At 45.8% G+C, this 23,496-nt stretch overlaps 1 protein-coding gene across 1 annotated transcript in view; it reads right to left on the bottom strand.

Moving 5' to 3' along the window:
* ETFA (electron transfer flavoprotein subunit alpha) overlaps positions 1 to 23,496 on the bottom strand; it is a 45,956-nt gene that overhangs the window by 17,592 nt on the left and 4,868 nt on the right. The window contains exons 2-9 of the mRNA XM_054713400.1: positions 17,775 to 17,921; positions 15,386 to 15,467; positions 15,208 to 15,290; positions 14,018 to 14,117; positions 12,634 to 12,744; positions 11,916 to 12,017; positions 10,705 to 10,773; positions 9,746 to 9,828 (exon numbers count right to left, since the gene is read on the bottom strand). Coding sequence (XP_054569375.1) covers positions 9,746 to 9,828; positions 10,705 to 10,773; positions 11,916 to 12,017; positions 12,634 to 12,744; positions 14,018 to 14,117; positions 15,208 to 15,290; positions 15,386 to 15,467; positions 17,775 to 17,921 — 777 coding nt within the window. The remainder of the gene's footprint in view (positions 1 to 9,745; positions 9,829 to 10,704; positions 10,774 to 11,915; positions 12,018 to 12,633; positions 12,745 to 14,017; positions 14,118 to 15,207; positions 15,291 to 15,385; positions 15,468 to 17,774; positions 17,922 to 23,496) is intronic.

Genomic DNA, 23,496 nt, shown 5'->3' with positions numbered 1-23,496 from the left:
TGTTTAGATAAATCAATCTAATCAAAATGAATCAAAGATAAAATCAGAAGTCAAAGATACAACTAATTTTTAGCAAATGAGTCTTAACTACGGCACAACCAGCGCATGTACCAAACCCCGTTTACCAGCCTGCAGCCGCTCCGGGTCCTTGCGGGCCGCGCTGCAGGACTGGCCACCACCACGCCATCACTCAAAGCAGCACGCCCCGCTCAGGGAGCTGCGGACGCCAGTCCATACGGCACGGCTCTCGGTCCTCTTGGGACTAGAACATCAACTGCTTTCAGCTAAATGCACTCACATATGAATATTTTAGTACAATTTAATGCTTCTATACCAAACCCAAAGGAATAAGGCATCAATTTGTGAACACAGTTCTCTGGGAGTTAAAAGCCACGCTGGATAATGCAGTATGAAAAGGACTGTCAATCTGGAGCTTTTTAGCAGGTCAGAACAGCAGTCCCAGTTGTATACAAATGACTCGATCAAGTTTGTTCCTACACAGACTATCTAACATTAGTGAGTTTTCGAAAAACTACCCCAGAAGCACAATTTCTTGTGTTGATAAATTCTCCCCAAATGGCTTCTTCATCTAGTAACTACCCGCTTACTGTCGGAATTATAAATGGGCCCTCATCTGTCAGTGGAACACCAAAATGCAGACAAAGAAACCTACACCACGAAGCAGCAGCACTACATGGGAAAACCCCTTCCCTGGCACTCGGTAACAGGCTCCATCATGACTGCAACACGCTTCTAAGCCTGATGGTGAGGAAGGTCAGGTCAGCACCAGTTTCCGCAGGCAATCCAGAAAAAATGTAACTAACCTGGGAACTGCCCCTGGCCCAGGCTTAAAGCCATTCTAACTCTAATCATGGCATAAATCTGACGTTGTATTAAGCTCAACAAATATTAATGTGCTAACAACATCCAATGACACTATCAGACATCAGTTAAAGAAATAAGAATTCAGCAGATCTGTTCATTATTTCAAAAGAAAAATAGTCTCTTAGCAAATGAGGGTTTGTAATAGTAACTGCTGGGCACAATTTTAAGTGTTTTACAAATATCAACTCATCAAAACTTTGTAACTACCAAACGAAACAGTGACTTTTATTGATTTCAGACAGGAAGGGAGAGGGAGAGAAAGATAGAAACGTCAATGATGAGAGAGAATCACTGACCGGCTGCCTCCTGCGCAATGAACCCGCAACCCAGACATGTGCCCTGACCGGGAATCGAACCGTGACCTCCTGGGTTGATGCTCAACCACTGAGCCATGCCGGCCGGGCTGTAACAGTGACCACGATCGCCACTACACAGCTGACAAAACCGGTGCAGAGACGGTAAGGGGTTGTCCGAGGTCGCACAGTAAGCAGGCGGTAACACTGAGAGCTGGACTCAGGCACCTGGCTAGAAAGTCTAAACTGTTAACCCTTTGAACTATTATCTACAGGCTCTTGTGGGGAACTCCTCTAATCTGACAGAGAATGTCCACCAAAAACAGACAGCAAACATGCCTAGTAGTGGACCTGTAGAGGGATTTCCTTGAAAATAAGAATAAAGATGTTTATCATCGCCACTTTACCCAACAATATCCTAGGAGCCATAACTGACACAGTAAGAAAATTCCACAAAATTTCATTATTCCCAAACAGTGTATGTATAACCTCAAGAGAATCTACAGAAAAATAAGAGCAGTACATAAATATCAACTGCATTCCTATTATCTAAATAGCTTTATAAAGAAATTATGATACCATCTAAATAAATGGAGAAATAAAATCAGGGTCGCAGACAGAAGACTAAATATTGCAGACGGTGACTCCCCAATTCACTGATACATCCAATGTTCCTCACTGAGTTTTTGCGACTTGAATGTTATTGCAACTTGTGCTTTTTAAACGCAGACGTCACTACCAAATGGGAAAAGCCATAATGAATGTGCAATGAGCGCACATTTACGGTGCGTCTGTGTCCGAGAGACGGTCTGGTCCGCTCAGCAATCGTATCTCCGCTGTTCCCCTGGCAGGATCGCGTCTTACGTTCACACTGTATAACCACAAGTAATGAGAAGCCCAGAAGTCAGCCATTTTGAGATTTTAAAATGTCACTGCTTAATCTGAGGCTTCCGATGATTGACAGCATGTGTTTCTGGAGTCCCAGGAGCCAAGCAGGGAAAACTGTCCGTCACCTCTGGGGATCTGACTTGAGCCCCTTCACCAGGTCCCGCCCACACACCTCAACTCCCCAGCGAGAGTCACCCCACAAGTCTCAATCAGTAAATTATTGTTTTAAATGGCCTTGGTTATTAGCTAAGAATTATCTGCATCCATCATGTATGTTGAGTGTACTTTCTCACTGTTTATTCACATCACACTCTCTGTTTAAAGCGCTGTAGAATAGCTGATACTGCCCCCTCACTGCATTCTGTCTAGAAACACACCAACTAATGACTAAATGTGAAATAGCTAAGAAATTGGTGTCTTAAAAGCTTCATATTATGCAGAAAATACCAGATGATTCTTACAAAAGTACTTATATGGAAGACTTTATAATTGAGGGGAGATTATTTTAGGTTTTTGGATTTATTGGGAACTAATTACAAACTTTATCTTTTAAAATAATAAGATGCAGACTTGGATTCTCGGAAGCTTCAGTACCTACACAGCTTCAGGAGTGACTAAACTTGGGTCAGGTACACCGATATTTCCAATCCAATCCAACTGTGGAGCTTGACGAACTAATTCTAAAACTGCAGAGAAGGGCAGAGAGCCACGCTCAACTAGGAAACTTCATTATAAAGCTCCAGGTATAGCGTGTTACAGGGACACATACACAGCTGCTGGCAGGACACACAGAGGGGCCCAGAAATAGATGTGTGTGTGTGTAAACTTGGTATGTAAGGGCTGACCTGTAGCGAAAAGGAATGTGTAATAAATGGCTACCTACATGAGGAAAAAACTGAATACCTACTTAACACCAAACATGAAAATCATATCAAGTAATTATAAACCAAAATTTAAAAGGCAAAGCTTTACAGGTGAATATTGTTATACCCTTATCTTGAGAAAGATTCCTTAAACAAGACACAAAAAGTATATAACAAAAAGAAAAAATTACTTCAACAACTACATGGAAAGCTTCTCCTTATCAAAAAGATATGAGTAAAGAAATGGAAAAGACATCTATAAACTGTTTATGTGTAAACAATACATAACCAACAAATGATTAGCATCCAAAATGGATAAAAGAACTTCCAAGAATTGATAAGAAAAAGATAACTCAATAGAAAAATGAGCAAAAAAATGTATGAACAGGAAATTCAGAGGGAAAAAACCCATAAACGGACACTTAGCGTAGGAAAAGATCAGGAAAAAGCAAACAACAACAAGGAACATGTGAGATCTTGTGCCCATCAGACTATCAAACCTTTTTAAAAAATTGGTAGCCCAGAGTGTGTGGCTCAGGGGTTGAGCACCAACCTATGAACCAGGAAGTCATGGTTCTATTCCTGGTCAGGGCACAAGCCCAGGAAGGGGGCGTGCAGGAGGCAGCTGATCAATCATTCCCTGTCATCACTGATGTTTCTATCCCTCTCTCCCTCCCCGCTCCTCTCTCTGAAATCAATTAAAACATTTAAAAAAATCTTACCTTATAATAGACAAATATGCAAATTGACTGCACCTTCGCTATGCCCAAGCCACGCCCACCAACCAAGCCACGCCCATCAACCACGCCCACCAGGAAACCGTTGCAGGGACGTTGGGGTGTGGCGGAGTCCAAGGCCGGAAAGCCTCGGGCGGCTTTCCCGGCCTTGGGCACCAGCGGGGAGCCTGCGCCGATCGCAGGAGACCACTGGGGGTCGGATCCTGCAATCGGGTCGCAGGGACGCTGGGTGCAGCCGAGCCCAAGGCCACCGCCCAGGGCCAAGCCCAGACCCTGAAAGAAGGCAGAAGGCGGTGGCCACTGCCAAGGCCTGGGTCCCCGGTGCCGGCAGAAAATTGGTGCAGGCAGCCAGGTGAATGAAGGTCTATTGCACGAATCTTCGTGCAAACGGGCTACTAGTCAGTAAATAAAAACTGTGGTAAATACACATAAAATTTACCAATTTAGTCATTAAGTGTAGTTCTGTGCAATTAAGTATATTCACCTTGTTGTGCAACTGTCACCACTAGCTATCTCCAGAATTGCAAAAAGTATAAAAACATAGTGAAAAACCATTTTCAGAGAGGATGGGAGAAATGTAACTTTTTTAAACTTTATTTTTGTTGTTAATACTATCACAGATGTGCTGCCCCCTGGCCCACCTTCACCCAGCCCCTCCCCCGCTTCCCCTGGCCATCACCACCGCTGTCTGTGTCTGTGGGTTATGCATGTATGTTCTTTGGTTAATCTCGTCACTGTCCTCCACCCACCTCCCCTCTCCTCCGACAGCCAGCTGGCAGTCTGGTCCAGGGGTCCACGCCCTTGCACAGCAAAGGAAACAACAAAATGAAAGGGGAACCTACTGGATGGGAGAAAAATATCTGCCAATCACACAACCAATAAGGGGATAACATCCAAAATACATAAAGAATGCATACAGCTCTAGCCAGTTTGGCTCAGTGGGTAGAGCGTCGGCCTGCGGACTGAAGGGTCAAGGGCACATGCCCAGGTTGTGGGCTCGATCCCCAGTAGGGGGCGTGTAGGAGGCAGCCAATCAATGATTCTCATCATTGATGTTTCTACTCTGAAATCAATAAAAATGTATTTAAAAAAAGCCCTAACTGGTTTGGCTCAGTGGATAGAGCGTCGGCCTGCGGACTGAAGGGTCCCAGGTTCGATTCCGGTCAAGGGCAGGTAGGTACCTTAGTTGCGGGCACATCCCCAGTTGGGAGTGTTCAGGAGGCAGCTGATCGATGTTTCTCTCTCATCTATGTTTCTGACTCTCTCTCTCTCTCCCTTCCTCTCTGTAAAAAAACATCAATAAAATATATTTTAAAAAGAGAACTCATACAACTGAATAGCAAAATAGTAACAATAGTAATAATAACCCAATTTAAAAATGGGAAGACATACAGATGGCCAAGAGGCACATGAAAAGGTCTCCACATCACTACATCTTCAGAGAAATACAAATCAAAACCACACACAGTGCTCTTACTACTTTTCAACGTTTTGTAAGTTTGAAATTATTTCCAAATAAAAAGTTAATTAACAAATAGAGAGGAACGAAGTCTTTGTGCAACATAAGCTATAGACTGGTGGTTCCATATCGCTGGGTTGGAATTCTTAAAGGGAGCATGAATCCATACACATACCAGGAAATGTTCCATATATACATGTTCAATGATCTTCTGTATGCATGTTAAACTGCTGTGAATAACATAGAAATGTATTTGAAAGTGTAACTAGCCCTGGCCAGTGTGGCTCAGTGGCTAAAGAGGCAGCCCGTGCATCAAAAGGTCACTGGTGTGATTCCCAGGCAAGGGCACATGCCTGGGTCGCAGGTTTGATCCCCGGCCTCACATTGATGTTTCTCTCTCTCTTTCTCTCTTTTTTCCCCCCCTCCCTCCCTTCTACTCTCTCTAAAAATCAATAGGAAAAACATCATCAGGTGAGGATTAACAAAAAGTGTAACTAAATTCATAGAATCTTTTGGATATTATGTTTTCTCAAAATTTTGACAATAAAAGGGAAATTATTTTGTGAGTATAATGAAATGTTTCCCCTTACTTGAAAAAACAGGGAACTTCTTACTATTTGCAGTGATGCTCTCAGAACTATTACAGAGGTTTCTAGTAGAGAACACAGATCAAAATTTAATGAAGACAGATGAAAGTACTGTGTTCCGTTTTAGACACAGAGAACCACTGCATTATCAGCAGACAAGGGAGACGGCTCCACAGCAGGCGAGAACGGGTGGGGGAGCGGAGACAGAGCCTCCGATGTCCACAGTGTGAACATGCCAGCGGTGGGTGTGGCTGCCAAGACCCTGATGCAGTACTGAGCAGCATTAATTAGAATGTTCTTTAGGAGGTCATAATCCAAACCTGCACTGGTCAGAACGCTGTGGAGCAATCATCAATGCTGGGCCTCAGGACTCCTGCCGCCAGCCCCGGGGGAGTCCCTCCCATCAGAGGAACCCCCCTGCGGAGACACCGGGAAACCTGGCGAACAGACAGCACCTGTTAAGTCCCCGGAGACCGGCTGGCACAGGCAGCACGGGAGGCCAGCCTTTTGCAGGGAGGAAGGCATGAGGTGCGCTCACCACACACCTCTGCTTGTTCCCAACCGGAAAGCAGCCCCGTGGGATAGAAACCTGCAGTCGCATTAGTTGAGGAAACACACAGAGACAGGACCTGTGGCTGGAAAGTAGGGAGGAAATCCTAGACGGAACCACAAACTGCTCAGAACTCTGGGTGGTGCCTGCATCAGACACGTGGGAGGTGCCCCTAAGCCATCCGGCAAGGACTACAAGAGAAGGCAGAGTCTGGAGTTTTATTTCTGCCAAGTTACCTGCCTGCTAAAATCAAAACGTAATATTCTCAATAGGAATGTAACAGAATCCACAATCTCCCTGCTATTCAATGTCTACAATCCAGAAGTACTAGGACAGCGATTCTCAAATAGGGTCTGCACCCCTGGGAGCCCCAAGACCCCTTGACCCCTCCCAGGTCAAGACTTTGACAGTGACATCCAAGTGGTCCCTGCCCTTCTCTCTCATCCTGTCACCACTGCACCGTGGGGTCTTCCAGAGACTACGTGACTTACGAGGAAATCACTCTGGTAACTACTAGATGTACCCGTATTTTTGTGTTTCCTGAAAACTTTCAAGGTAACAGGTCTTTTAGGATAAAGGTGGATGTTTAGAGAGATTAACGCAGTTCGTTCTCAGTACAGTAATGGTGCTCTTACAGTTGTAACTGCTCTCAGGTCTTTAACCCCATTATCATCCAATAAACTGACATCTGAAATCCCAAAGGTTTCCTTGCACACACAAGCAGACACAACATCTGTTGTCTTGGATGGCAATAACACTGAATTTTCGAAAACTTTATATATTTTAAATTTTAAGCCTATTATTTTTTAAACTTTTTAATGTTTTTATTGATTTCAGAGAGGAAGGGAGAGGGAGAGAAATAAAAACATCAATGATGAAAAAGAATCATTGACTGGCTGCCTTCTGCACGCCCCTCACTGGGGATGGAGCCCGCAACCCGGGCGTGTGCCCTGACTGGGAATCGAACTGTGACGTCCTGGTTCAAACATTGAGCCCTGCCAGCTGAGCTGAATGTTTTATTTTTCACACAGACATGGTGAGTTTAAAAGCCAAAAATTATTTATTTTAGCTTTTCACACCAGAAAGCAAAAAGTCAATTCTGAGAAAATAATTGAAAGTTTTTATTGCCAAGGACAAAGTTTGAGCTTTTAGGTGGTAATTAGAATTCTAAAAAACTTGTATCCATGAATATGAGCTTTAAAGCATCTTTGAATAAGACAAGTGATATTAGTAAATGTGATATTTTTGATATTGATAAAATATGGTCGACATCTGGAAGATGTGCAAACTCAGCAAACCATTATTTTCTAAATAGACAACGCATAATGTTGCAAGATGGCAAAAGATCCATTCAAAGTGCAATACAGACCAATGGATTTAATGGAAGAGAATGAAAAGTTCATTGCTATGGCTTCAGAATCCACACCTGAAATAACCTTTCCGAAATGACTGCTTGTCAAGTTCTGATGTGACGTTCAAGAACAATATCCACCATTTTCTGAAAAGGCTATTAAAATACTCCTTTCACCAATGGTGTTTTCCTTGAACTAAAACACACAATCCAAAAATTTTCCTAAAACCACAAAAGACCCCGAATAGCCTCAGAAAACCTGACAAAGAAAAACAAAGTGGGAGGTCACACTACCTGATATCCAACTATACTACAAGGCCACAGTAATCAAAACGACATGGTATTGGCATAAAAACAGACACACAGAACAATGGAACAGAATACAGAGCCCAGAAATAAACCCACACCTATGTGGTCAATTAACAGATGACAAAGGAGGGAAGAGCATGCTGGGGTATAAAGACAGTCTATTTATAAATGGTATTGGGAAAACTGAACAAATGCATGCCAAAAAATGAAACCAGACCACCTTCTTACATCATATACAAGAATAAACTAAAATGGATTAAAGACTTAAATATAAAACTTGCAACCATAAAAATCCTGAAAGAAATCATAGGCAATAATATCTCTGACATTTCTCTCAGCAATATTTTTTCTGATATGTATCTCCTCCGGCAAGGAGAACAAACAAACAGATAAGCATATGGGCGTACATCCAACTAAAAGTGTCTTCACAGCAAAGGAAACCAAGCACAAAGACCACCTACTGACTGGGGAAGAGATTCAAAATTTAGTAAAATAGAAAATGAGTAAAAATATTCACAGTGCACGTATGTAACGAAGAATTTGTACATGGGTTATATGCGTAACATTCACAGTATGTAACAAAGAATTTGTACGTGGGTTATATACGTAACTCCTACGAAGAGATAATAAGACAAAGCATCCAATTTTAAAATGGGCAAAAGACTGAGCAGGCACTTCAGAACTAATTTCCAAGAAAATACTTACCATGTTGCCTATTGTGAAATTTCGAATGAACATGTGAGGGACAGGGCACTGAGATGAGAGAGATTTCTAATGGCTGTGACAATACAGGTTTTTCCACTCTCTGAAAGTAGTGTTCCAAGGAAACCTTCCGTTAAGCCAAACGGCATAAAACTAAGCAACTGTCATAAATGCATATGGATAGCTTTGTGCGCGTTCCCAGACCCCCACAGCCTACCAAACCAGACCAAGTGACACATGGAGCCGAAAGGAACGCCACGTGACCGGAAACGCAGCGCCACGCTCGCCGCCAGGCCGCCACTTCCTCCGTAGCTGCACAACAAACACTGAGTACGATTCTCGCTTTTCACTTTTTTGTCCACAAAAGTCATAAATCCTCTTCAGATTTCTTTGTTAAGCGAAAGAGAATAGTAATGTAGGACTTTCGTGAAAGCAAAGTGGCTTGAGCCAAACTTTCAAAAAGCAAGAGATAGCAGTATCTCGTTTTTAAATACATTAAGACCACTCATTCCCTCCACACGATAAATATTTAAAGTGGCTGAGAATCTTACTCACTGAAAACCTGTATCATCTAAGACAGTGGTCGGCAAACTGCGGCTCTGTTGACTAATGAGTTTGCCGACCACTGATCTAAGAAATGTGATGATCATTACGTATTTTATTGACTCAACTGTGAAACCAAAGCATTTCTTTTGTTAGCTTTGGACAGGTTTAACTGAGGAACTTCCTGGTATCACTTATTCATAAGTGATCATTACTACAGACTCATTATTTTTGTTGATTGATTTTATAATAAATAGGCTTTATAGCAAATAAATGTCAACGTGAACTTATAAAGTTTTTTAACAATGACACGCAAAGTGCTTTTACCAATTTTGTATTTCATGTTATAATATGAATTCTTCAAAAAATCTGAAAAACAATGGTGGATTTAAGGACAGCCAAGCACATACTGAGTCCCGGAAATCCACAGAGCCTGTGAAGAACACATTCACCATGGTAACGGCTAACTGTTTAAGCACACGGAACAGGACACAAATCACTGAGGTGAGTGTTCAACAAATGCACACAGGTCTTATCCCCATATACCTCTGCACAGCATATTTTATTGCAATACTTACTGGTGCTACTATTTTTCCTGTCTGTCCAACTTGCATGTCATTGGGAACAAAGCCAGCATCAACAGCAGCACGAGAAGCACCAACTAAGGGGGGAGGGGAAATGGTCATTTTTTAAGCCTGATTATTCAGCTAGTTGGGATATCACTGATAATTATAAAAAACAAAACAGAAAACCCCCAACACTGATACAATACAGTTAGAAATTTATTTTATTAAGGTCTTATGTCATCAACTCCTTACTTTATCAAGCCCCTTTATTTCTCAATGATTTTTAGCTTCTGGGTCATTGTCACTTTCTCAAATACTAGTCTTCACTCTTGGAGATTTCAACACCCTGGATTCTTAGTTCCTTAAACGACTCGCCTCCAGTTACCTTGTCCCCCACGCTACCTCTGCCACACCATGGCCATACACCCCACCTTTCCATTACCAACATCTCTTGACAGCTTCCATCTCCACCGTCTCTCTGTGACCCCCCTCTTCCTGACTGACTTCCTTCAGTACCAACTCCAACAATCCTCTGACCTCGCTGAGACCCACAATCCTATTCCCTGTCTTTCTCTCCTCATATGTTCTATCTTGCCTATAAATGATTAAATACAATTTTAAAATAACATTAAATGTTCATTTCAATTGGTATGAGAGATTTATTTAGACCACCAATAAAGAGAAAAACAAGGGCATTCCTGAATCTGAAGTAGGCACTGAAGCTAATATTTAAATTCTCTTAAAAATGGAAGAAACTACTAAGATTTGGCAAATTAAGTGTTGCATAAATAATAAAAAAGAGTGGAGACGCCCACTCCTCACTGAATGCTATGCCATTAACTTGGAGACTAAGAGAAACTGTTTCAGAGAGAAACTTAAAAACTGGAAAAAGTAAAATAATCTTCAGCCTTGAGTGACATAGATAAATGAAATAATGAAAAGATTTCCAATGAAAAGGGAAACCACTTTACCTGCAGCATGGAGTTGATCTGCCAAATCATATAACAACTTAAAGTTCTCTCCACTCTTCAAACCCCGACCTCATTAAAAAAGAAAAAAAAAAATAGGCAAATATAAACTCCATTCCACAACAATTTTGCAACGTCGTATACCTGAGTGATCTTGGCATTTCCTAACGGTCACCTTAAGCACGCCCCTCCTCCGAGAAGCCCGGCCCGTCTTCCCCGGATGCTCCTCTACTTCTGTCAAGCATCACACCGCTGTAATGGACTAACCAGTTAACTAATGGAATAACCGACCTTTCAATCAGTCTTCCTGCTAGAACAAAAACTCTTCAGCTGCAGGATCCATGCCTATCTCGGCCACTGCTGTATGCACAGTATTCAGCAAAGCTCCACTGAATGACTGAGTTATCTGAAGAGAAGTCACTGCACTAGCCTTCCAGCACCGTGCCAGCAAGAACCCTGCTTTCCCTCCCTCCAGCACTGTGCATGGGCCTGGCACAGAACAGATACCCAATCATCACTTCTTGAATAAATAAGGGATGAAATGAGTCAGATACATCTTTTCAAAATGTTAAATTATTTCCTCTCAATGCCTCTTGCCAGTGCAAGGCTGTCCGGAAGCTTACTTATTTTGTTTGATGTTTACTTTGGAAAGATTTTAAAATCGTAGCAGACTATATAAAATGGGTGTGTGTTTTTCTACAAACAGGAGCATGATATACAAAAAGAAGCAAGCTTGTGCAACATTAACAGCTTCGATATTGAACGTGAAGAAACTTTCAGAGTCATTCATAGAGAAGGACCGAGTAAAACACAGCAAGTTGAAACAAAGTAGTGTGAAGCGTGAGAATCATACCACACGGCCCCGAGATTCCCCCCAATTCTTTCTATGACTCACAAGCCAACCATACTCTTCAGAATAACTTGGAAGTCAGTCAATAAAACAAAGACACTAAGTTGTCAAGTTACGTTGATAAGCTCTGTACTACGCTCCCCCTCGTGCCAGGGACACAGATTTGCAACAGAAAGCCCAAATGGGGTATGAAGCTCATGATTTCATTTTCCTAATCGGTAAAATGGAAATAATACTCACAACTTACCTACTTCTCACATTTGAAAAAAAAAAATCTGTGCTCCTCTAAAACAAACATCAATAAAATCAAGTATTTTAACCTGACATCATCTTTTAAGATCAATGCATTACAAATCTCACTTACCACCAGACACCACCACTTTGGCGCCAGTTAGCTCTGGCCGATCGCTTTTGGTTAATTTCTGGTCGAGCCATTCTGATATCCCCACCGGGGAAGTACTTGATGCTACATACAATGACATATGTAACGACAATGACTATGAATTCAAGTTGTACAACAACAATTTTTAAGAGAAACACACAAAGAATTCCGTGAAATTTAAGTTGGTTGGTTACTGTACATTTTTTGGGCTCCCACTTACTCTCTGATTGTTTGGAAGACTAAAGGGACTAGGTTCTAGCCTTTACCTCATTAGCTGTATGCCTTCTGAGAAGTCAGTTAATTCTGAGTTTACCTCTAAAACTGAAATAACCCGGTCTATGCAGTTCAAATTAGATCCAGTGTCTGTTAATAAAGTGTTGCACTGGCTACACATTTACTATTACATTCTTCCGCTATGCAGAACCTCCCAATATCACAGCAGGAACAGTGAGAGGAGACAAAAATCTTAACACCCACTAGCACACTCATCTTAATGGACCCTCTCTCTCCCACCGCTTTGATCTACCAAAGCAGCTATCCTGTACCAAATATGATATGAAAAAGATGTCACGAAGATTTCTTACTTTTGTGTAACACTGGGGATATCATTGCAAGTTCTCTGCATTAGAAGTCTAACCAGAGCCCACCTCTTACGCTCATCTGTGAAGAGGAAAAGAAACACAAACAAACACAAGCTCACCCTTTTCAGAACTGGCGCTGCCTCCACTCGTTGCTGCAGCTTCAAAAGCTGTCCCTCGGACAGAAAACACCTTCACCTTTTCATCACACTTCACTGTACATAAAGCATTTCCTGAAATACAGGTTTTTGTTAAAAAACACACAAAACATAACAACAACAACAACAACCAGGAAAGATAACAAAGAAGTATTTCTTTGGTTCCGAATTGACTTCACAAACACAGGGCAGAAAGAACTGTGGGCCCCGTGTCTCCTACCTCTACTAGGTGCAGGGGGAAAGGCATAACACTGAAGAAACCTATCAGAACGTATGCGTTTAACCTTGGATATATTTAAAAACAGGACACGTTGCTGACCTGCCTAGAAGCAAGTAACTGAAACAGGAAACCACGCGGATCCAGCACACCTTCCTACAAGGAATGTAAAGAAAAGCCTCCTCCTCCAGAAACAACACCATCAGTAACTCCACAGGGTGAGCTGCAACCGCGGGAATAAAGGGCTCTGCACGCTCAGGGGGGAGAGCAGTGAGCAGATGACAGGGCATAAGAAAGGAAGAGCGGCCTGGCCAGTGTGGCTCAGCTGGTGGCCATCTTCCCATGCGCCGAAGGGTTGCTGGTTCAGTTCCCGGTCGGGGCACATGCCTGGGGTTGTGGGCTCCATCCCCATCGTGGGCATGCAGGAGGCAGCCGATCAGTGCTGCCCTCTCGCATTGATGTTTTTCTCTCTTCCTCTCCATTCCTCTCTCTCTAAAAACCAGTGAAAATATTTTTGAAAATAAGAGTAAGAAGCGTGACAGAGATTTTAAAAGGTTTTGGGACTTTTCTTACGAATTAGCAATCACATTAAGAATGACCTAAACTATGACTAGATATTCCCCCTCAAACACTACTAAAGATTAAAGATGTGATTTGAGAGTGACCATTTATCCTGAAACACAACGCCAATCAGAAAGAACAGCACAGTGTGCTTAGCCAAAGGTCAATCAACCAGAGAGACACTGAAATGAATTTCTTAGCACAGATGGAAATGGGAGGGAAGCAGCAAAGAAGACTGAAAATGCTATTTTTTAAAAAAAGAACAAAAAAGAAAGTGTTGCTTTTCCAGGTGTCACTTACACCTGTATTGAATTCTCACTGACCCTGGAGAAACCCCCCTCTGTAAGCTGAAGGACCAGGAAGGGAAGGCCTGTGCTCTGATCTGTCAGAGAGAGTGTCCTGTCCTGGTCTGGCTACAACGCGAAGATGCTTCTCAGGAACCTTTAAGATGGTCCATTCAAAGCACGTGTATGGTTTTTTAAAAAAAATCCTGACTTCGAGATTAATTCCTGCCTGTAAAATTTACAAACATTTAACATTTTAAATTAATTTAAATCCTTCGGTCCTCACCTGCATAAATAGTTCTCACAAATGTGTCAGGTGACTTGATTGCAATGATGTCAGAAATTGGGGCAACATCAAGTTTGGCTGCTATTCTGGGCAAAAGGTTCTAAAAGCAAAATAAGCAGTAAGTTATACACATACGTGCCGATGAATGGCTACAAACTGCCAGTGATAATGTTCTCTAAATGCATATTCTATAGAAATTTTAATTCAAATATTTTATATTTCACATACGCCTTTAGACACAACTTCAAGCACAACTTTTTGTATAGTCTTTGTATTAAATAAGAGTCTATCATGACTCTAACTACATTAAGAATTTATGAGTTTTACATGTTAATAAACCACCTTAACTCAACGAGTTGAATTATGAGATGATATCTGCTTTAATAAACATCACTTTCAAAGTGTGACAGTTATGCATTACTGAATTTAGATGAGAAAAAACAGGAAAGTATTTAGAAGAATAGTAAAATTCTCAAACTAAGAATAGACTTGTTTATGTTTACTTACTGTATATATACATATACTGAAAAAGAAGATTTCAAAGGGGATAAAAGAAAAGAAACCCGGGATAACACCCATGATCCCAGAGAGAAGGAAAGACTCACTGACAAGACTCCTCTGGAGCCCGCCCCCCTTCCTTTATTAACAACAATCCCTGCACACGCTGCCCCGCTGGCCGCACATTCTTTCCTCCCGCACAGCACAGGGCACATAACAGATCCCAGCTGTTTACACGGAGGATGTCTTCGGCCCCACACAGCTCTTCCCAAATCCCCCATGAGGGAGAATCTGGCCTTTCTAAATATCCGTCAGTTACCCAAGCAAACCAACTCCTAAGATGGGTTACAAATACAAATGACATTCACAGACACAGAGATAGTTCAACATGGTTTTTAAAAACAATTTTTTACGTAGCCTCCATGACAAAACTTGAAAATCTGGAAGTGGCATTCTAATAAATTATGACAAAATCTTAAGAGAGCAGAGTTGTCTCTGACAAAATTTGAGAACGTGGAGACCATGTTTTCACAGAAATTGTAACAAAATCTTAAAATAAAATAAATTTTAGCAAGACTACCACATTAATTCAGAAAGCCAAGATGAGCTACGGAAACGAAGTCTGATGCAGTTTCCGCACAACGAAATCTAACCCTTCTGAGTGACATCGAAGCCCACCCCTGCCCTCTCACCTTCCCGAAGGCAGACGCTCCCGCACAGATGTGGGTGTAACTGAACTGCTTCTGAGTTGCCAAAACCAACGGTGTCAGTTCCTCTGAGAATCAAACACATCTGATCAATAGATTCCGTAACATTTCCACAGCATGTCTTCAGCAGAGAGGCGTTCCATTCTTCCCACTGGAAACCTACCTGGAAGAAGGCCCTTGTATGCATCATGCTGAGCCACCAGGACTTTTGCTACACCTGCTACTTTGCAGAGATCTTGTGCCACCTGTGATTAAAAGTTGTTAATTATCCATCTAACAGAAAGATGCAAACGGCCACCACTACAAACATCAACAGAGCCTAAGTCCTTAAAGGGCAGTTGTAAGAATTCTTATCAGAGAAATATATACCCTTTAACAAAGAAAATCTATGTCAACTGATCTCACAAATTGACCTAAAACAAAAATTCCTGCCTTAAAAATGAAAGTACTAATTGATAAACCCAAATCCACAACGCTCTCTTCAAATGTAGTTGTACCCTGTGCTCTTTACCTTTTGTTCCGTGCAAGTGCAAGTTCATTTTAGAAAGAGGGGAGATGGGCCATGACTAGGTTCTCTTTGTCTCTCACAACAACAACACAGCCAGCGCACTGCAGACTCGGGGTTCCTAGGGGTACAGGACAGGACCCAGCCACAGTGGTCACAGCCACAGCCCTTTACTTGGCAATAATAACTTCTGCTGATATTAAAATTAGTGAATCTGGCAAGACCGAAATCTTCAATCAGTCCATTCACGGGCAACCACTGAGTTCCTGCCCGTTCACATTATTGATCTGTAATGGATATACAGGCTTTAACTCCTCCCTTTTCTTGTTTGGATCAGGCTGGGGGTCTGCCTTTGGACCACTCGGGTTTCCTGTATACAGAGGCAGCTAGAAGGCCCCCTCTCAGTCTCTGAAATTACCGCATGGCTGGCTTCCGCTTTAGCGGACACACGGCAATCCTCTGACCGTCTTGTCTTCTGGTTGACCTCCATGCTGACTCACTGATGAGGAGGCATAAAGGCCGTGCCTCCTGCCCCCCTCAAAGGATGGTGAGGCTGGAGAGGGTGCTGTGCGCAAGAACCTCTGCTGAATCACGTATCACTGGCAGGGGCAGGCTACCCTGTTCTGGCAAACTACCTCTTTATTACCAGCAAAAGCTTCCGGTGCTACACAGAGAAATCACCTGCTGCTGCTGCTGCTGAGTGGCCACATAAACCAGTTCAGAACTGAAATCTGCCTCGGCTACTAACAGTCTCCTTATTCAGGACGGACTGGTTTTCTTTAAGAACAGAACGTGACAGGATAATACAATTGTAACTGAACAGAAGATGATGTCTGCTCCGATTTTTCTCAAAATAGTGTAAATAAAATCTCATTTCAAATATTTTAACATGATATTAGAATAATTATTTAAAGTCACAGCAAATGAACAATCAAACCCTGGACTTATATATCTGAAATCCAGGCAACCAAAACAGGTAGCACAGTCCTGTCTCCACACATTGGACCAGTGGCTGGTCTCACCTACGTAAGGTTCAGTAGTTGTTAGCAGGCTTTAGGAAAAGAAATCCATATTTAACCCCAGGCCGCTTGAAGACGTTCTTTTAACAGGGTCATGGAAGAAACTAGAAGCAACACTAGCATTCTGAACCCTATTATACCATATGGTCTGCATCAACCAACGGCATTTACCGTATTTTCCGGCGTATAAGACGACTTTTTAACCCAGGAAAATCTTCTCAAAAGTCGGGGGTCGTCTTATACGCCGGGTGTCATCTTATAGGGCGGGTATATCCCAAACTCTGTATTTTAACTGGAAAAGTTGGGGGTCGTCTTATACGCCCAGTCGTCTTATACGCCGGAAAATACGGTACTGAAAGTAAATTTCTGTCAACAGAAAAGGAAATGTCTCCTCCAGATGCCGTCCTCTAGGTCCCAGCCCCAACCACACCCTCCACCCCCCGAGTGGTGTGGGAGGGACCCGGAAGCCCCAGCTGCATCAGCGTCACGGAAGCACAATTTCACCGGCACTGCGGCCAGTGGGCCAGACCCTGCACACCAGGTGAGCTGTCACTGTCTTATTCCCACAGCCAAACGAAGGACATCTTTTCATACCAACTATCACTTGGAAAGCAGAGTACTACTTCCATTTGCGTTCTTACACCAATTAAAGCAGCGCGCCTGGTACTTTGTCCAGATTTACCACTTTCAGGAATTAAAAGCAATTAGCAAGTATATTCATCAATACAAAAAAGGAATCGGCTATTAACCTCTAAGGGGACTCAAATATTATCTTTCTACTTGGTACCTGATGGCGCATGATGGTGCCAGTGGAACTAAATCAAGCATTCTACCGCATTTCCAAAGATAAAATGCTTAGTGGGCAAACTTAGTTTTTTTCGCACATAGTAATGGCTGTGACACTGGCCATTTAACGAGGATTAGAGCCCAGTTTGGGTGACAGTCCTCACCATAATTCTCTGTGGCCATCTTTCCCTGTCTCTGGATGGAGATTATATTTGCTATGATTGACCTTAAACATTTCTCACCTTGTCACATTTGGTTCCAGCTACTAAGCAGGACACTTCACCTCCCACGCGTGTGGCTGCCGTGATGGTGTGCAATGTAATGGGTGCGATGGTATCGTTTGCATGCTCAGCTATTACCAGGGTACTCTGAAATCGAAGCAATGCGGCCTAAAAGAGGGAGAAAATGGAAAAGAATCTTATAAAACACTTTTTTTTTTTACTGATTGTTAAGCATGTGTGCTTTAAAGAAAACTGTACACAATATTCAGTTCTTTTTTTTTAAATATATTTTATTGATTTTTTACAGAGAGGAAGGGAGAGGGAGAGCTAGAAACATCGATGAGAGAGAAACATCGACCAGCTGCCTTCTGCACGCCCCCCACTGGGGATGTGCCCGCAACCAAGGTACATGCCCTTGACCGGAATCGAACCTGGGACCTTTCAGTCCGCAGACCGACGCTCTATCCACTGAGCCAAACTGGTTTCGGCCACAATATTCAGTTCTTAAATGTATTTATAAAACACTCAGGAGCAAAAGCTAGACTATTGTGTCCATCACTCTATTACTAATATTCATACCTAATAAAAACAAAAATGCAAAAATTAGTATTCTACTGTTAGAAAATTTTGAGAATTATTTCAAAATAATTTCCCCATTAATCTATGTTCAATGAGAAACTCAATGTACATATAATAAAATCCTTAAGCAGAACATGTTAGTATCAAAGTAGGGAACAAACTACTACCAATTACACTCACGGTCAAAAAGAAAAAAATAGACATTTAAGGCCTTTTTCCAGCTCAAAAGTTCAGTAACCCTAAAATCCTACTTTAAATACACTAGTGGTATAGAATACCACTAAAACTTCAAAAAGTACAACAACAACAGATTAAAAAAGTACAGCTCCAGTACTGAAAAGGCTCTTAAGCAAAAGTCACTGTTATTTTACCCTATGCACCATTCAAGGGTCCTCTTTCTTATGGAGAAAAAGAGCCTAAATCTAAATATTTAAAGATAATGATTGCTATACTTAATAAGGTAACTACCCAGAAAAGAGTCCCTATCTCTTCAAATAAATCACTGCTACTTAGCCCTGGCCAGTGTGCTCAGTGGTTAGAGCGTCGGCCCGCACGACAAAGGGTCTCGAGTTCAATTCCCAGTTCAGGGCACGTACCAGGTGCAGGTTTGATCCCTGGCCCCGGTCAGCGCATGCAGGAGGCAACCAATCGATGTCTCTCTCACATCAATGTTCTCTCTCCTCCCTTCCTCCTTCCCACTCTCTGAAAAAGCAATGAAAAAATATCCTCCATGAGGATTAACAAACAACAAAACAACCACAGCACCGCGTGTGAACCGAGATTGTTACTGTGGCCGGTGTCGCTACACATCCTGGGCCCTCAGAACCACCTGGCAATGCTGCGGCTCTTCCTCTCCACGCCACGCGCACATCCTCCTCGGAGGTTTATCTAGCTGCACCCCCCCCCCCCCCCCCACCCCCCCCCCCCGCCCGCCGGCTGCTCCCTCCTCACAGGGAGCCTCGCGTCCTGCTGCACCATTAAGGACACTGAAGCCGTCAGGAAGGGCCTGTGTCCCCTCCCGGTACCCAGCACAGAACTCCTGGCCTGTGTCCCCTCCCGGTACCCAGCACAGAACTCCTGGCCCGTGTCCCCTCCCGGTACCCAGCACAGAACTCCTGGCCCATGTCCCCTCCCGGTACCCAGCACAGAACTCCTGGCCCGTGTCCCCTCCCGGTACCCAGCACAGAACTCGGGCCCTGTGTCCCCTCCCGGTACCCAGCACAGAACTCCTGGCCCGTGTCCCCTCCCGGTACCCAGCACAGAACTCCTGGCCCATGTCCCCTCCCGGTACCCAGCACAGAACTCGGGCCCTGTGTCCCCTCCCGGTACCCAGCACAGAACTCGGGCCCTGTGTCCCCTCCCGGTACCCAGCACAGAACCCCGGCCCTGTGTCCCCTCCCGATACCCAGCACAGAACTCCGGCCCTGTGTCCCCTCCCGGTACCCAGCACAGAACTCGGGCCCTGTGTCCCCTCCCGGTACCCAGCACAGAACTCCTGCCGTGTCCCCTCCCGGTACCCAGCACAGAACTCCTGCCGTGTCCCCTCCCGGTACCCAGCACAGAACTCGGGCCCTGCGTCCCCTCCCGGTACCCAGCACAGAACTCCTGCCGTGTCCCCTCCCGGTACCCAGCACAGAACTCCTGCCGTGTCCCCTCCCGGTACCCAGCACAGAACTCGGGCCCTGTGTCCCCTCCCGGTACCCAGCACAGAACTCCGGCCCTGTGTCCCCTCCCGGTACCCAGCACAGAACTCGGGCCCTGTGTCCCCTCCCGGTACCCAGCACAGAACTCCTGCCGTGTCCCCTCCCGGTACCCAGCACAGAACTCGGGCCCTGCGTCCCCTCCCGGTACCCAGCACAGAACTCCTGCCGTGTCCCCTCCCGGTACCCAGCACAGAACTCGGGCCCTGCGTCCCCTCCCGGTACCCAGCACAGAACTCCTGGCCCATGTCCCCTCCCGGTACCCAGCACAGAACTCCTGGCCCATGTCCCCTCCCGGTACCCAGCACAGAACTCCTGCCATGTCCCCTCCCGGTACCCAGCACAGAACTCCTGCCCCGTGTCCCCTCCCGGTACCCAGCACAGAACTCGGGCCCTGTGTCCCCTCCCGGTACCCAGCACAGAACTCGGGCCCTGTGTCCCCTCCCGGTACCCAGCACAGAACTCGGGCCCCGTGTCCCCTCCCGGTACCCAGCACAGAACTCGGGCCCTGTGTCCCCTCCCGGTACCCAGCACAGAACTCCTGGCCCATGTCCCCTCCCGGTACCCAGCACAGAACTCCTGCCCTGTGTCCCCTCCCGGTACCCAGCACAGAACTCCTGCCCCGTGTCCCCTCCCGATACCCAGCACAGAACTCGGGCCCTGTGTCCCCTCCCGGTACCCAGCACAGAACTCCTGCCCCGTGTCCCCTCCCGGTACCCAGCACAGAACTCGGGCCCTGTGTCCCCTCCCGGTACCCAGCACAGAACTCGGGCCCTGTGTCCCCTCCCGGTACCCAGCACAGAACTCCTGCCCCGTGTCCCCTCCCGGTACCCAGCACAGAACTCCGGCCCCGTGTCCCCTCCCGGTACCCAGCACAGAACTCGGGCCCTGTGTCCCCTCCCGGTACCCAGCACAGAACTCCGGCCCTGTGTCCCCTCCCGGTACCCAGCACAGAACTCGGGCCCTGTGTTCCCTCCCGGTACCCAGCACAGAACTCCGGCCCCATGTCCCCTCCCGGTACCCAGCACAGAACTCGGGCCCTGTGTCCCCTCCCGGTACCCAGCACAGAACTCGGGCCCTGTGTCTCCTCCCGGTACCCAGCACAGAACTCGGGCCCCATGTCCCCTCCCGGTACCCAGCACAGAACTCGGGCCCTGTGTCCCCTCCCGATACCCAGCACAGAACTCGGGCCCTGTGTCCCCTCCCGGTACCCAGCACAGAACTCGGGCCCTGTGTCCCCTCCCGGTACCCAGCACAGAACTCGGGCCCTGTGTCCCCTCCCGGTACCCAGCACAGAACTCGGGCCCTGTGTCCCCTCCCGGTACCCAGCACAGAACTCGGGCCCTGTGTCCCCTCCCGGTACCCAGCACAGAACTCGGGCCCTGTGTCCCCTCCCGGTACCCAGCACAGAACTCCGGCCCTGTGTCCCCTCCCGGTACCCAGCACAGAACTCGGGCCCTGTGTCCCCTCCCGGTACCCAGCACAGAACTCCGGCCCTGTGTCCCCTCCCGGTACCCAGCACAGAACTCGGGCCCTGTGTCCCCTCCCGGTACCCAGCACAGAACTCCGGCCCTGTGTCCCCTCCCGGTACCCAGCACAGAACTCCGGCCCTGTGTCCCCTCCCGGTACCCAGCACAGAACTCGGGCCCTGTGTCCCCTCCCGGTACCCAGCACAGAACTCGGGCCCTGTGTCCCCTCCCGGTACCCAGCACAGAACTCGGGCCCTGTGTCCCCTCCCCGTACCCAGCACAGAACCTCGGGCCCCGTGTCCCCTCCCGGTACCCAGCACAGAACTCGGGCCCTGTGTCCCCTCCCGGTACCCAGCACAGAACTCGGGCCCTGTGTCCCCTCCCGGTACCCAGCACAGAACTCCTGCCGTGTCCCCTCCCGGTACCCAGCACAGAACTCGGGCCCTGTGTCCCCTCCCGGTACCCAGCACAGAGACTCGGGCCCTCACGCGGGTGTGCACCTCCCAGCGGCCACGCAGAGACCTGTCAAACCACCACCACAGCCCCCGCGTGCTTTAGAGAACGTATCTAGACTACGGACTAGACTGAGTTTCAAAAAGTAAAACATGAACCGCGTTTCTTTCTTCCTTCTCACACCAGCCTCACCCTTACTCAGTGACGGCCTGGGAGACACAGGCTGCCTCGCCGCCGGAGCGTCACGGATGCTGCCAGGCTGACCGGGAAGGCAGGCCCGCCGCTTTGCTGCAGAACGAGCCGAGCTGCCAGCCCCTCTGAGGTCGGCCTGCGCAGCCTCCGGCGGCTGGGTGTCAGGGTCACTGCTTGACGCTAAGGCCGTCACGCACCAGCTCTGCTGCCTCCTTTTTCCCCTTCACTCGCGGCAAGCTGGCTCTCACTTCCACGGCAGCACTGCACCCAACCTCTCCCAGGTCACCAACAGCCGTGTCAGAGCGAGTCCGGTGAACGCATTTTGGTCCTTCTCTCATCGACCGTAACGGTTTTGACACTGCTTTCGCTTTTCATTCTTTGGAAGCGACCACGGCGATGTGCCGCTCAGGAGCTCCTTCGGACACTTTAACTGCAGGTCCTGAGCTCCCACAGGTGTCCCAGGACCAAAGAAAGCTGGACTCTAACTCCCTCCTTCACCCACAAACACACTCAAAACCGGAAGTCGTAAGGATAATTTTAACCCATGCCCCCCACCAGCTTTAAAAAGTAAGTGGGGTACGGGTGAGGAGGGGGGGTGTGAGGGTCTTTTTGCTCCTTCACTTGGAAATTTAGAAGCAGGAATAACCGATAGACTCTTCAAGTTCTACTGAAAAAGATGAATATATACTTAAAATCACCTGTCTATTTTTTAACCTATCTATTTTGTAATAAAATATATCGTCCATTCCTATACTTAAACTAAATAACTCACTTAAACCTTTCATAATAAAACATGGTAACTTTTCCTCATGAGTAGAAATGTCAGATGACATTGATTCTAATATTAAAAACAGTTAACTCACTTCCTTTTAAAAACAGACAAGACCCTTAGCAGACACACTGGCAGGCAGCATAATTTTATGGAATTCACCTAATGCAATAAATCTTTTTAGAACCACATCAAAATTGGCTCTCTTTCTTTTCACGAGAAATTGAAGTTTGCATTTGAATTATAGAGTTCAATCTCATTCATCAACGCTAAGCCACGGACTCTGAAAACTGCCACGTTCCTTCAGCAGTTTCACAGCTTTGCATCACGACAGCTACGCCCTCCGTCTGGCAATGAACACAGGCACGGGGACTCTCCAACGACCTTGGAAAGGGTTGCTTCACTCCCCACAGAACATGTTTCTTTGGTGTTCTATTAGCCAACAAGTTAATTCCAGATGCAAACGAGTAAAAGAACACGAGTAATCCAGATCACTATCCCCACCAGAGCGTTAACTAACTGCACACGCGGCCTACGTTCCTCTCCTGGAAAGGCCACCTTCGTTAGCAGACGACACTGCG

Source organism: Eptesicus fuscus, chromosome 25 (assembly GCF_027574615.1).
Source record: "Eptesicus fuscus isolate TK198812 chromosome 25, DD_ASM_mEF_20220401, whole genome shotgun sequence".
Classification (NCBI taxonomy): Eukaryota; Metazoa; Chordata; class Mammalia; order Chiroptera; family Vespertilionidae; genus Eptesicus; species Eptesicus fuscus.
This window is presented reverse-complemented; position numbering and strand designations above follow the sequence as displayed.